This window comes from Parus major, chromosome 3 (genome assembly GCF_001522545.3).
Source record: "Parus major isolate Abel chromosome 3, Parus_major1.1, whole genome shotgun sequence".
Classification (NCBI taxonomy): domain Eukaryota; kingdom Metazoa; phylum Chordata; class Aves; order Passeriformes; family Paridae; genus Parus; species Parus major.
Window position 1 is genome coordinate 109874829 of NC_031770.1, and position 14520 is coordinate 109889348.

The following is a 14520-nucleotide window of genomic DNA, read 5'->3' on the forward strand; positions in this document are numbered from 1 at the left end:
AGGATGCCCGGAGCCGGTGGAATGCCCGGTGCCGGTGGGATGCTCGCAGGGTACGAGCGATGCCATAGGATGCCCGGAGCCGGTGCAACCAGGAAGCACCGAGGCGCACACAAGGCGCACAAAGCCGGGCACGTCCTGTACACGCTGGATACGGCATGATCACCCATGACAACACCGTTTCCGTGCTCGGACATGACAGTGCCCCCACCTCCTCCTCCCGCCTCCCCCTCCCGTGCTCCCCTCCCCACCGGGATCACGGCGCACCGGCGAGAGCGAAGCGCATCCCGCCGCCCGCGCATCCCTGGCCACTCACCGTGTCCATCCGCGGCATGACGGCGCGGTAGCCGCCCATCTTGAAGCGCAGCAGGTGGTAGATGTCCTCGGGGTGGCCCAGCCATTTCCGTAGCAGCTCCATGGGGCTCAGACCCCGCCGCCGCCGCCGCGCGCTCCCGCCGCCCCCCCCGCCCGCCGCTTAACCGGTCACGGGCGGGGCCGCGCCAGCCCCGCCCCGCAGCCAATCACAGAGCTCGGCACATCGCTCGGTGGGGCGGGCACGGCGCCGATTGGCGAAGGCGCGCTCGCACCAGGGCAGCGCCAGCCAATAGGAAGAAGGAGCGGCTGGTGTGACGGCAGGCGGCGGGCGCTGATTGGCGGAGGCCACAGGGGGAGCGGGAAGGAGTTGGCGGCCCCGAACCCCCTCGTGTGAGCGTGAGGGGAGCGGCGTCGCCAAGGGGTCACGGCAGGGTTGAGGTGGGAAGGGAGCTTGAAGACCTTCCAGTTCCAAACCCCTGCCAGGGGCAGCGACACCTTCCACTATCCCAGGTTGCTCCAAGCCCCGTCAAAACCAAACCTGGCCTTGGACAGGGATGGAGAAGCCTCAGCTTCTCTGGGAATTCCATCCCCAGCCCTCAGGGAAGAACTTCCCAGTACCCCATCTAACCCTGTGCTCTGGCAGTAAGAAGCCATTGCCTCTTGTCCCAAGTTCTTCTGCAGGCCTCTTGAGCCCATTTAGGCACTAAACCAGGCTCTAAGGTCTCCCTGGAGCCTTTTCCAAGCTGGAACCCACAGCTCTCAGCCTGTCTCCATAGCACAGGTGCTCCAGCCCTTTGAGAATCTCCATGTGCCCCGATGGACTTGCTTCATATCATTCCTGTGCTGAGAACCCAACACATACCCAACTCCACCCTTCAAAGTGCAAGATGCAGGTTTTGGGGTTCTTTTTTGAGAGTGGTTTTCTTTCAGAGGTTGGGCTTTGATCATCATTGTGTGTCCCTTCCAGCTCAGGATATTCTATGGTTCTTTGTTTTGGAAGGACACTTCACCAACACCCTGCAGAAGGGACATGAACCACCGTCTTTGGCCCCATAACCCCATTAATTGGTTTATTCAGCAATCCTATAACCTGCAACCACTCAAAGACATTGCAGTTCGCAGGGGAGAGGCTGTACAAGTCTTCCCTAGGAAGCAGCTGCCTACAGTGGAGGTGTTTACCTCCAGCATTCCCAGCTGATTTGCAATCCATCTTTAAATCCAGGTCCCATTAACGAGAAAACTTACACAACTAAGGAAAATCAGCGGTACCACCCTCTGCAGGCAGCAGCAAAGAGGTAGCTGTTAAACAATTCCAGCTAGCTGGAATTTCCATGTACACCCCAGTTTTTAACCAATAAACCACCAGGAAGGACACACTTGAGACAAACATCACCAGTTCTAATTCCAACCTTTATTTTTTTTGCTCAAGTCAAAAACTTATTATTAAACTCAAATCCAGGGAGAGAGGACAGCAGCAGCTCCCACCTAGTGTATAGAGACACAGCTCTATTTCCAAACCTTTCTGCTTTCAGGTTTCCTTGGAGATCCTGAGTTTTATGAAACACTGTCACACGCTGTATTTTTTACTTTTACAGTGAGATCTGGAATTGGCAGTTTGCCACAAAGCTGAAACCTGTGGGTACAGAGATGAGCTCTACCAAGCCCTGCTGACGTATATTTTGTCTATGTTGACGTGGAAGAAGGGAGCTGTGCCTGTCACATCTGACACAGGGAACAGCCCCTCATGTTTAACCACACCCCAGCACAGGTATTCAGCTCCTGACAGAGGCAGGATTATTTAATTCCTAATTAATCAAGCTGTTTAGGCAGAGGGATATCCTTTGTTTTGCTGACTCCTCCAGGGTCAAGGGACAGGGTCACTTCAAACCACAGCAATCCCCTGCTCAACCCTTTACTCTTCCCATCCACTGCCACCTGAACAGGGCCATCAGTACTCCTCAGAACTGGTCAAACTCTTCACACTGTTGCACCACTGTGACCAAAAAAAAAACCGAAAAACAAAACCACAAAAACCATGGACAGCCAGTTTTTCCTTTCTGCAGCCACTCAGGGGAGCTGGGACCTCCACTGAGCACTTAACTCTGTCAACTCCCTAAGGACCAAACTCAACAGCCTCAAAAAAAACCAGAGAGCTTTTAGGACAACGAAGAGCATGGATGAGACACCACCCAGCACCCTGCAGGACAGGTCAGCCAGTGACTGGGGAAGGGTCCCCATCCCCTGGCAGCACCGCAGGCTGGCACTGAGGGCACCACCACGTAAGTCTCTTGAAGCCACCCAAGGGTCCAAAAGTGCCCTTCATCAGGGGATGCCCCAGGGGACACTGCTCCTTCTGGTACACCTGGGGGTGCAGCCCTTGGCCCCGCAGTTTGTTGTGCAGCCACTCAGAGCTGAACTGAACGGCACAGTCCAGCAGACGCTCCCGATCGGAGAGAGCCAAGAGGGAGCCCGGCGTTAAGGGGTGGATCCTGGCCAGGTACAAGATCTCATTCTTAATGATGTTCCCTGGAAGGGGTCAGAAAAAAGGCAACAGTAAGGATATTTCTAATCAAGATAATGCAGGCTGCTGGCTCCAACCTGTGATTTCCACCTCAAGGATCACAGCCAGCAACACCATTCCCTGTACCAGAGGTGGCATCCAAAGAGTAGACTGGAGGGGGTTCTCTTTCCTCTACCATTGTTACAGACCTTGAAGATGACCACATGCCCTCAGCTAGATCAACCATAAGCTCTTAGACTAAAGAGAAAACTGCCCAGACATGCACTTCTGCATCTGTAGACATCCCACCCACCTTCCTCCATTTCCTCTTCTGCCCCTATTCCCTGGAACTCACCCAGCCCTGAAAAATATCTTTGGTCTAGGAGGGTGTAGCAGATGGGATCGGGTGCACAGAGGGCATGCAGCGCCCGGCCACAGTGGAAATCCACAGACAGGATATCAGAAGCAGGATCAGCCCTCGGAGAGGAGCACCAGAGCATCCGGCAGTTGTAGAAAACAAGGAAGCTTCCACTCTCGAAGTGCAGAACCAGCCTGGGAGAAGCAGGGAAGTTGGAATCTTTCATCAGAAACATCTCTGAACTAGTTATACTCTGCAGCTGGCCACTGTCTCAAGGCAAGGTGGCATCTTTAATGACTGCAGCCATGAAGCTTGGTGGTGAACCCAACACAACTGGTGGAGAGTTTTTCATTCTGCTGCCCTGTGACCCTGGATGACCAAGCCTCCAGCAGGACAGTCCACAAATAAGAGAAATGGATGTTAAAAGTAGCACAAAAAACACTGTCTAAAAATACTTGTATAGAAATAGTCATCCTTCAAAAAACCATAGAATGGTTTGGGTTGGAAGATAACCCAAAGATCATCTTGGGCCACCCTCTGCCATGGTCAGGGACACATTCCCCTTACCCCAGGTGGCTCCAAGCCTGTCCAACCTGGCCTTGCACACTTGCAGGGATGAGGCAGCCACAGATTTTCTGGGAAGCTGTTCTCCCTTACTCTACAATACCAGTGGGATGTAGGGCACAAACCATAGCCATGTTTTCAATTCACTTCTGCCTTCAATGGCATAATTTCAGCCTCTGATTCCAGGTGTATGAGACATTTGCTATTTATCCAAGGCTTTTTTAAAGCACATAACTGGGAGAAACTGGCATTTTTACGGCATGGTTCAGCCTGGCATCCTTCAAGATAAAAATCTTACCGGAGCTGGTACTATAGTCCCCAGGCAACTGCATCCTACAATTCCACAGTGGATTCTCTGGTTGAGCACACCCCACATCCACTTGTGCCTTAAAAAATTACCAGATCAAATCAAGGCTAAGAGCATTCCCACACAGATTTGGTTTGGGGGAAAAGAGAAGAGGAAATACCTGGGCACAGGATCCTTCCAGTCCCCTCTTTTATTGGCTCTGTTTGCCCTCGAGAACTCGTTTGCCCGGACGCTGCCGAACAAGCCAAAGTGGATGCGCAGCCAATTGCCCCGACCCGCTGCTGCCTCTGGGGCTTCAGATCTTGAGCGCTGGGGTTCCTGCAGCTCCTCATCCTGGGAATGGGAACGTGGAGCACCAGCCTGTCCTTGCTGTCCTTGGGCAGGACAGTGTGCCCCACAAGCAGCCTCTCTTTGCAACGCTGTCTCTTCTGCGGTTGGTCCAAAGGGAGCTTCAGCTGCCACAAATGCCAGGTACAAGTTCTTCCCATGAGCCTGAGAAAAGAGGCAGGATGTGCTGATGATCCAAAAAGGATCATATTCTAGAAAGACTTGGGTTAGAATGGACCTTAAAGCTCATCTCATTCCAGCCATGGGCAGGGATAACCTCCACCAGACCAGTTTGTTCAGCCCTCATCCAACCTGACTTTGAGCACTTCAGGGATAAAACCTCTGGCTGTTTCCATACAAGTGACTTATTTTCTACAACCTCTATCAGAGGGTGTATCAGCCCACCCTGAATATGGGATTCATCAACATCCAAGCCATTCCCATCAGAGCTGGGGTCATCCTCACAGATTCCTTTCTTTGCCTGCCTGGAGCACAAGGTGTTCAGATGCCACTCAATTCTGAATCCCTCCCAGGGGCTCCCATCAGGCCTACGAGGACACACACTCAGGTTTGAAATTTGTCATCATCTCTTCTGATTCATCTTCCCACTTTGTGCTGGGTGCATTTCGTGCTCTTCATTTTGCTCCCCACCTTTAATCAGAGGCGAGGCTGCACCAGGGTTTGGCCAGTCAGGTCCAAATCATCTGGCAGTGTCAGGGCAGTGAAACCCCCACAGGACCAACCCAGCGTGACTTCTGACAAGTACCCACAGCACAGACACCTCAAATTAGCCAGGTGAAACCCTCAGGGAAACATTCACAGGTTCTGCATCTTCTGTCACCCAGGTGTGGGACAATGGTGACTTTCCCTCAGACTTGTCAGGGATCTGTAAATTCAACTGTAGCACAGCTCACCTGGGAGTCCTGGAGCCTCAGGGCATTCAGGTCATTCACATTGAGCTTCTGGCTGCTTCCCCCCACCTTGGCCACCACCTGCCCCACAAAAGGGGAGGTCAGCAGCTGGAACTTCCTCACTGATGGGCCCTCTGGCATCTCTAGCAGCTGTGGAGGGATTAGCAGGTCCTTGTCACTCTCTGCCCTAGACTTGAAAGGAAGTTGCAACTCAGAAATACACAAAACATTCTCCTGATTTTCCTCCTTAAGTTCCTGTGGCAAAGTCCATGAAGATAAGTAGGACCAGGAGCAGGGAGGTGGAGGAGTTTCCATCCTACTGGATATATATAATTTAATCCAACAGCCCTGAACAACATACTCCAGTGGCAGTTTTCACACTACAAGCAGGAATTTGGCCTGGGGAACCTCCCAGAACCCTTTTCTTCCTGGGGCAGTGGAAGGTTTCCCTGCCCACATCAGGGCAGCTGGAAGTAGATGATCTTTAAGGTCCCTTCAACCCATTCCATTCTGTGATTTTATGATTAGTGACCCAGAACCAGCACAGTGACACATCATCTTCCCAATACACCATGGGAAGTGCTGCTCCCATATAAAGATCAGCCCTGGAATTAGAACATCTCCACGCCTTGCTTTACCCACTGCTTGCCCCACTGACTGCAGTGGCATGGAACCAGCTGGGGAGCATTCCTACACGCTGCTAACAGCATCTGCGAGCAGGAGGCTTGGGATGAGGGGGAGATGAAGCAGCACCATCCTGCTGCTCCTTCCAGGAAGTCACAGCAGTACATAAGGAATTATTTCTGGCATGAAACCCCAGTTACTTACAGTTCTTCTGAGGACTTCTGCTGCCTGGGGGCGTATGAGGAAAGCTCAGTTTGGCTTTCATCCCACAGCACCAGCTCTCTCTGCAGACTAATCCCAGAGACAACCCTGATCAGAGGCTCAGCTTCAAGGTACAGGGCTCTGAGGCACCTGGCACAGCTCTGAGATACCTTGATGAGAAAATCAACAGCAATCCTGGGGTCCCCCAACAGAGGAGCCATTCCCACCTCATGCCATCCATTCCTGTGCTGCAGCACAAACCAAATCTCTTTTGGAAGAGCTCAAGAGGAAAACATGTTGGGGAACATTAATTTAATGTCTTAGATCCAGGTACAGATATTAAGTGGTCATCAAAACTAGATTTAGCAAGGGTAAAAGACTGAGCTGTAGTCCTCTGCCTTCAAGGGCATGTGATGATTATTCACAGGCCTGCTCCAGTTTTGTCCAAAAAATCTGCATATTATGTTGTAGCTAAAGAGATACTCCTGCTGCCAAAGGCACCAGCAGCAGTTTGGATCCCCGGAAACAGCTGGGCACAGGTCATCCAAGGAGTCTGCCCTGACTATCCAGGCACTGGCTTCATGTCAGGCAGCATGGATTGAGCCCCTGGACAGCTCATACAGCCCAGAGCTCACATCCCAGGGAACTTCATCACCTGCAGAGCTCTGACTGCTGCTAAGTCAGTTCTCCACAGGCTCCTTGTGAGACCCTGGAAGTGCTGGGAGCTCTGTAAGCTATTAATAATCACTACAGCCCAGCTGTAGCCTGTCTGACACCAAAGGAACATTCCTCCTCAAGAGGGAGGACTGCCCTGCTCCCCAGCACATCAGAACTGCATCTGCCATCCTTACCCCATGTAAGGATTCCTTACCTGGCTCCCTTATTTCCATGTACCGCCTTATTTCACATTTTTTCTCTAGACCCACTTCAGTCTCATCCAACCATCCCCAGCCCTCTGCAGGGCATGATGCCCATCTCACCATGACCACCTGAGCTGGTACCTCTGCAGGTCTGGGGCTGAGCCAGACCTCCAGGGAAAATCCTCCCCCTGCATGCTCATTCCCAGTCCTTGTGCCCAGACAAAAGCCCAGCACCCAGAGCAGAACAGAGCAAGGACAAGGCTCCTGGAGCTCACTCCAGCTCTGCCTGCACCCCGGGATTGCAGGAAGGCCCCCTGTGACCTTACACCCCTAGGGAAAGTTTCTGCAGGGACTTCAAGGCATAGCTCTGACCCTCCACATGCAATCGAGGGGGGTGCAGAGCTCTCCATCTCCTCACACTCAGCCAAGCATCAATTTGCAGCCATCGGAAGAAAACAGGCGCTGAGTTCCCACCCCATTCTCACCCACATCGCCCCAGGGCAGTGAAGGCACCCCCTGCTTTTCCCCCAAGCCCCACATTCCTGCACCCAGCTCTAACCTGCTGCTCTCCCCAGGCCCACGCTGTGCACCCGTTTGGGGGGAGCAGGCTGGGCAGCTTGCCCCCACTATTCCTCACAGCCCTTCCTCTGCCCCCAGCCACCTCTCACACCACCCCTACCCACCCCCAACAGGACCTCCTACAGCCAAACCCCTTCCACCCACCTCCTTTTATAAGGGAGGAAGATCCTCCCCCCAAATAGCAGGGGAGCTCCCCAGTTGGCTGCTGGGGGAGGGATGGGCGAGCTCCAGGTGCTGGCGGCACTTACCCCACCAGCTGTACCGGTCTGTAAACTGGTTAGACTGGGAAGGAAACTGGGCAGTACCTGGCAGGGTGTTTGGGTGCCTAAAAGAGGGCTGTGCCCCTGCAGAGTGGGAGGTGACTAAGCACAGCCCTTGCTGACAGCCTGATTTCGGCTCCAGAGTGCTGCCTCTGCGTTCAGCTGGAAGCATTCAGGCTGAACAAGGCCTACTGAGTAAAACTTAGTGAGAAGACCAAAAAGCTAAGTCGTGATGGTTTTTAAGTGCCCCCAAGGGGTTTTCCCCCTCTCTGCTGTGTTCAGGGTGTTACCAGTACTTTTCTTCATTTATATTAAAATCCTAGTCACAGGCTGGTTTGGGTTGGAAGGGACCTTAGAGATCATCCAGTTCCACCTCCCTGCCGTGGGCAGGGACACTTTTTGCTAGACCAGGTTGCTCCAAGCCCTGTCCAGCCTGGCTTTGTGTTGCTCCAAGCTGGGTCTGTCACCTCTGAGTTTTTTCAATCCGTGTTAGCCATCCCAAATCCTGTGTTTTGGAGAGTCTGTGTGGCTCTGGGACTTGGGGACAACATTGATTCTCCTGCAATGACTCATTGCTCGGGAATCCGCAGGTCTAGGCAATTAATTTACTGAAGATTTTGGTTCTCATTAATAATCTAATATTTATTAATAGGAATTTTAGATAGGACAAGGAGTAATGGGTGCAAGTTAAAGGAAGGGAAATTTAGATTAGATATTAGGAAGAAATTATTAACTTTGAGGGTGGTGAGACACTGGAACAGGTTGCCCAAGGTGGTTGTGGCTGCTCCATCCCTGGAAGTGTCAAAGGCCAGGTTCAGTAAGGCCTTGAGCAGCCTGGTCTAATGGAAAGTGTCCCTGCCCATGGCAGGGCGTGGGACTAGATGAGCTTTAAGGTTCCTTCCAATCCCTTAACATTCTATGACATGGAAAAACATTTCCACCATGGGAGTGGTCAGACACTGAACAGGAACCCAGAGAGGTGGTGGGATTTCCATCTTGGGGTATGTTCAAAATCTGACTGAACAGGGCTCAGAGAAACCCGATTGCCTCTTTTCTGACTTGAAATTCCCTGCAATTCTTTCATTGTGAGCTCTCTGGAGCAGGACCCACTTCACCATTTCTTCTCCAGGTGCATTTCATGTTTTCAGTATTTCATCATTTACCCCTCACCCCCTCCAAGAAGCCTACGAGGGTAGACAGAATCAAGCAGAAACCTTTTGGTTTTATTATCATTGTTTTATTTTCATTAGTTCTAAAGGTGTAGAAGTTACGTGGATTGGTAGCCATACTACTTCAGAATAGATATTTTTTTACATCTTTAAATAATTACAGCTTGTTCAGTTGGTTGGTTCCCTCTCCCCCTTACAAATAAGTGTCTGTTTCCATAAGACCTTCCCAGATGACCTGGGAAGCTTCAAACTTTACACCTGGGGAGAAAAAAAGTCAAAACACCACACCCCTGACACAGTCACAGCTTCAATGTTACATTGAGAGTTGCTGATTGGTTTTAAAGCTCCCTTGCAATATTCCTGAGCTCCTCCCGATTGCACCCTCTCCATCCAAGCCCGTAAGATTGCAAGTGATCTGTGGACCTTGTCTGATCAATTTACAAAAAAAATAACCGAAGTGAATCAACATACTGCACTTCCACAAAGAGCAAAGACATTTAGAAGTGGTTAAATGACCTTTCTTGGCTCCCTCTCCTGGTTCTCATCCGCCCATCTCACTTAGGTGGCCACTGGGCCAGTGCCAAGGTCTGGTTTGACACAACCAAACCTTGTGCTGTAAACCCTTCAGCATCAAAATTTTCCTGATTAGGAATGATCTCAAGGGGAACAGATCCCACAAATGCATTTTTAAATGCGCTGAGGTGCTTTGCGGGAGTGGACCCTTCCCTCCTGCTCCTCAGGGAAGGGATAGTTCTTGGTCCTGTATTTGTGTAGGACCTGCTATGGATCTCACTAGGTTCTCCAGCAATAAAAGCAATAATAAAACCAGTAATTACTTTGCCTTAATGGGTCTCTAATAATTGTATCTAATTCATTCCCAAAGCAAGGCTCTAACTGCCTCCCCCATCACAAGCAGGAAAGCAGAGCTCAGGTGGAACCTGGAATTTTCTCATTGGCTCCTCTTGCTGGAAGGAGCTGAGTGTCCTGAAAGTGGCAGCACTTTAATCCTCTTGTGCTGTGAGTTTCCCTTGGTCTGTCATTTCTGGAGTTTGCCATCCTGCACTGGCCATCCCAGCTCCTACCTGCAAGACGAGGCTCTGAGTGATTCCTGGGCTTGGAGACCACATCCAGCCTCCCACAATGACTCCTTACATGGGAATCCCCAAGTATGAGCAGTTAATTTGCCAGTGATTCTTGGAAAAACATTTCCAGCATGGTCAAACACTGGGGCAGGAACCCAGAGAGGTGGTGGGATTTCCACCCTTAGGAATATTCAAAAGTTGCCTGAACAGGGCCTTGAGAGACCTGATTTCATCCCTTCTGAGTTAAATTATTCTGCAATTTGATCATTAGAAGCTCTGAAGAAGGGGACCCATCAATTATTGTCTGTTTGTCCCCATCTGAAATGGTGATGCTGCATCTGAGGTCAGTCTCTCACCATCCTGATATCAGCATTGGCCTGAAAAAGACAAAATCTCTTGGTCTAACAGCAGCTCTACAGCAGTTTTGGGTGACCTGAACCTGGTGTATCCAAACTTCTGCTTCTGGTGCAGAAAGGGGGACAAAAGAGTTAATTTCTGCCCCTAAAGAGTTGTCCTCTACCCCTAAAGCTGTCCTCACATCCCCCAGAACTTCGCCTTTGGAAAGCAGATGTCTTGTTCTGTTAGCAGGGACTTGTGAATGCTCCTCACTCTGTTTCAAGAATTGTTTTTCAGGCTTTGAGGAGGGCTAAAATCCAGTTCATAAATCTCTGTTAAGGGGACATAAGGCAGGTATGTTCTGCAGAGATTTTTCCTTCTGGCATTACAAGCAGAATTCTTTCTGGCATCTCTGAGTGGGTTTTAAGGGAAGGAGAAAAATTCCACTGGGGAATTCGGCTTTGAGGGAAGGAGGAGCACAGCAATAGGGAAGGGAAGGTAGACAGAACCCCTGTGAGCCTCCAGATGGAAAGAGAAATGGGGATGTGGTTGGTCTGGACATCTAATCCTCTCCAGGAGGCCCCACTCACTCTTGGGCTTTCCAGGGTAGTTCTGGATATCTCAAAAGCTGGCATGAGCCACGTGGCATTTTGTGGTGCAGGCTGCTGTGTTATGGCCAGGAATTCACAGCCAGACCCCAGGAGAACTCAACTGCCCTTTACAAAGGGATTTACTTCAAGGAGGAATTTGGCTAAAGGTCTTCCTGCCAATGGAGAAACACCTTTGTGTTTTCACCTCAAATTCATATTTTTCAGTGCTGTTTCTGGCCTTTTCTCTAAAGCCTAGCAGGTCTGAACAAAATCAAAGAATTTAATTTCTTTTTTATTCATGTTTCATGAATGTCTTTCCCTCATTTGTAATTAGCACTAATGAGGCTAACACACTGCATTAGCTCCAAAAGACAGAGTGGGAACTGGTGTAAACACCACCCAGCTGTTCTCATGCCATCATTGCCATGATGTTTTTCTCTAGGGAGTGTGGAGGCTCTGTCACGCCTCCAAAATCCTGCAAATCTGGGCTATGGAGAGAATGGGGAATGTGGGAGCGTCCAAGACTCTCCAGTCACGACCAGTCCAGCTGAATCCTTCTCCTTAGAGAAGCTTTTACACCACTGGCAGGAAAAGAGTGAGTTCAAACAGACAACACAACGCCATTCTTTTGCTTCAAACCTGTCCGTGGCTCTCCTCTTCACCAGGCCCTGTGCCTTAGGTTGTGTGGAAGAATACTCCTTGTGGGAATGTTAAACAGTGGGAGACAGAGGGTGGCACGTTTGGGAGGGCTGCACAATCCCCCTTAGAGATTTTTCACTTGGTAGTTCTGTACTCCAATTCTGGATGCGGGGAGGAAAAGAGAGGAGCTGGGAAGACAAGAAGGGTGACAGAGCTTGGGAGCAGACAGAAACAAGAGTGAAGAATCTTGCAGGATGAGGTCTCCCAGGAACTCTCTGCATGGACAGGCAAAGCTGTCCTTCCTTGGAAATGTTGATTCAAACGTCGTGGGAAGCATCTGGTGAAGCACTTGGACTGCCCAGGGGAGCTGTGGCGCCTGCAGTGCTGGAGTTTGAGTTTGGTAAACCAGAGGCAGAGCAGTCAGGGCTGGATTAGGCAGGACTGATCCCTTTGGGAAAAGGGAATGAGTCATTGGGCTCTCAGCATCTCTTCCAACTCCATTTGCCAGGATTCCCTGGTAGGTGAGAGCCTTATGGGCAAGGAAACAGTCAAGTCTTGTTTAATGGAGTTGTGCTTCTCTTGCAGGCAGGCAAGTCTGTGCACATGCTTGATAAAGAAAATGGCCCCTGCCACCTCCAGTAGGGGATGAAGCCACTGCTTGTTGCAAAAAGTGAAATCCTAAAGGATTAGATGTGGGAAATGGTCACGAGCCAGCTGTTAGGGGGAAAGTGGGCACTCACAGTACAGCCAAAAATAAGTGACAGTCAGATTTCATCAGTGGCATCCAAACCAACATAAAAACAGGCAAAATAATTAAATTATCTGTCTGAAAAGCAGTGGCACAGCAGCATTAGAAGAGCATCTTTCACTTGCTGTGCTCTTGAATCATCTCTAGGCCTGGCTAGTCACTATACGTCAGGGAAGAGCCCAGCCATTTCCCCCAGGATCTGATGACCAGCATGGGTCTCATCAACCTTCTTCCAGAAGGTTTCTTCTTCCAAAATCCCCCTTTTGACTTTGGACAGACCTACTCCAGGCTCAGCCAACAACCTTTTGGAAACACATCCCACAATTTCGTAGTGATAAATAGGAAGGGAGTTACTATTAAATACCGACATTCATGAGCTTTCCAGACCATCTAGGAAGATGAAGACAATGCTCTACATGTGTGAGCTGAGGAGGAAGGGGAATGTCTCTTTTTTTCTCTGCCCTACATCATATCAAATCCATTAAAGCCACTAAAGAATCTCTAGTGAAGTCTGTTCAGCAAACTGTCCTGGAACTGGCTCCGTTTGGTGGAAGATCACTGAATTTGGGTCATGAGAAGACAATGGCATTTTCTTCTGTTTGGGAAAAGAATGGGTGGTGACAGAAGTGTCTCTGCTCCACCATTGTCTGAGTCTTAAAATGCCAGATATTGTTAAATTAAACTCAAGAACTGTGTCCATCTCTTTGTTTCTGGCTGTTTCATAGGAAGCGGTGACAGTCAAATAGAGAGGCTCATTTAAAGTGGGGGAAAAGGCTTCAAATCCTTGAGTTACTCTGAGATTTGAGTCTTCTCTGTTCATTTCATAAGAGCTCCCCTACACCTCAGATAAATTCTCTTTACCTCTTTGCTGGAACATCTCACAAGGGGAGAGAAGGCAGGAGAGCAGGGGAGGTGGAGACAACATTGACTTGATGATTACATGGCATCTTCTTCATCTCTCAAGCAGATCAGCCTGGAGTTCGTAGGGAAAGGGCCAGGTTATGCAGTTATGATGTCCCCGTGGTTCTCAGCCAGCACCAGGCTGTTCCAGGAGTCCTGTTTGGAGCTGGTTTGGGGAGACTGGCTCATGGCTGACTGGTAAGCCTGGGGGGAAAGCTTCAGAGCTGAGATCGCAGGGTGAATGGATGATCCATGTCCGGACATGGCAGAGACTGAAAATGCCTATGGAAAAAGGAGAATTCTGTGAAAAAAAAAAGCTTCAAACCTTTTAGAAGAGGACCATGTGAGTCCCTTTAGTGTGGGCTGGTGCTGTTGTAAAAATGTGTTGTAAAAATGGATTTGCTGCAGGGCTGGAGATTGCAGTCTATGTGGGATTCTTTGGGCTGGCTCTTTCACTCTCTCTCCCTTTCCTTCTAATTCTAGAAACACAGAATTATTTGGGTTTGAAGAGACCTTAAAGATCATCTTGTTCCTGCCCCCTGCCATGGACAGGGACAGCTCCCACTATCCCAGGTTGCTCCAAGCCCCATCCAGCCTGGCCTTGGACCCTTCCAGGAATCCAAGGGCAGCCACAGCTTCTCTGGGCACCCTGTGCCAGGGCCTCCACCACCCTCACAGGGAAGAATTGCTTCCCAATATCCAATTTAACCTGCTGTCTTTCAGTTTGAAGCCATTCCCCTTTGTCCTATCGCTCCAGACCCTTGTAAATCATCTCTCCCCATCTTTTCCTGCAGCCTCCCTTCAGGTGCTTGTCTTTAAGTACCTAAGTAAAGTTTGGAGGATGTTCTCCCCATGTCTACCATCCTATTTCCTGTTTTTTGTCCCCACTGCCAGCACCTCCCCCCTGTACCTGAGAGACAGGGCTGGGGTGCCCATAGTGAGATGAGAGCCCGGGTTCTGTTTTGATGGGGCGCATTTCCTCGGTGGTCGTGGTGCTGCTGCTGCTGCTGGCAGAGCTGGTGGTCGGGGTAAGACTCTCACTGCTGGATGGGCCTGGGAGAAACCAGAGGGTAAAACAGGCTCTTCCCAAAGACCTTTCAGCACAGAGATGTGCCCACTCACCCAGAAGTTAGTGTGGTAAAAGTAATTTTAAAAATAGTGGGAAGGGTATCCAGGTATTTAGACATCCCCCATTTTTTAAAAATTGTTTTTGTCGTTGGATCTCTAATTTGAGGGCATTGTGGTCAGAAATA

The 14520-nt window shown here is 50.2% G+C and overlaps 3 protein-coding genes across 8 annotated transcripts in view; all 3 read right to left on the reverse strand.

Moving 5' to 3' along the window:
* FDFT1 (farnesyl-diphosphate farnesyltransferase 1) overlaps positions 1-479 on the reverse strand; it is an 11851-nt gene extending 11372 nt beyond the window's left edge. The window contains exon 1 of one of the 2 annotated variants that reach the window (XM_015623296.1): positions 314-479. In XM_015623296.1, the coding sequence (XP_015478782.1) occupies positions 314-415 (102 nt within the window). In that variant the 5' untranslated portion in view covers positions 416-479. The remainder of the gene's footprint in view (positions 1-313) is intronic. The other variant, XM_033513119.1, reaches the window with a different exon arrangement.
* A 1231-nt stretch (positions 480-1710) lies between these two features.
* On the reverse strand, positions 1711-7588 carry NEIL2 (nei like DNA glycosylase 2). Of its 4 annotated transcripts, none has more exons than XM_033513121.1 (5): positions 7524-7588; positions 5283-5466; positions 4202-4533; positions 3168-3364; positions 1711-2838 (listed from the first exon to the last, which is right to left on the reverse strand). In XM_033513121.1, the coding sequence occupies exons 2-5, from the start codon at positions 5418-5420 to the stop codon at positions 2522-2524; spliced, it is 984 nt and encodes a 327-aa protein (XP_033369012.1). In that variant the 5' UTR covers positions 5421-5466; positions 7524-7588; the 3' UTR covers positions 1711-2521. The 4 variants fall into 4 exon arrangements, with proteins under 4 accessions (XP_033369012.1, XP_033369011.1, XP_015475873.1 ...); XM_033513120.1 differs by lacking the exon at positions 7524-7588 and adding an exon at positions 6108-6787; XM_015620387.2 differs by lacking the exon at positions 7524-7588 and adding an exon at positions 6108-6140 and having other exon boundaries at positions 5283-5471.
* A 1430-nt stretch (positions 7589-9018) lies between these two features.
* Positions 9019-14520, reverse strand: part of GATA4 (GATA binding protein 4) — a 28775-nt gene continuing 23273 nt past the window's right edge. For both annotated transcript variants that reach the window (XM_015623157.1, XM_015623155.1), the window contains exons 5-6: positions 14178-14320; positions 9019-13549 (exon numbers count right to left, since the gene is read on the reverse strand). In XM_015623157.1, the coding sequence (XP_015478643.1) occupies positions 13367-13549; positions 14178-14320 (326 nt within the window). In that variant the 3' untranslated portion in view covers positions 9019-13366. The remainder of the gene's footprint in view (positions 13550-14177; positions 14321-14520) is intronic.

Excerpts from the sequence above, each read along its gene's own strand:
- NEIL2 (XM_033513120.1), bottom strand. The coding sequence starts at position 6,325 with ATGGCTCCTCTGTTGGGGGACCCCAGGATTGCTGTTGATTTTCTCATC. Across the intron at positions 3,365-4,201 it reads TGGAAGGATCCTGTGCCCAG|GCTGGTTCTGCACTTCGAGA; the intron begins GTATTTCCTCTT and ends TGCTTCTCCCAG. Across the intron at positions 2,839-3,167 it reads AAGATATTTTTCAGGGCTGG|GGAACATCATTAAGAATGAG; the intron begins GTGAGTTCCAGG and ends GACCCCTTCCAG.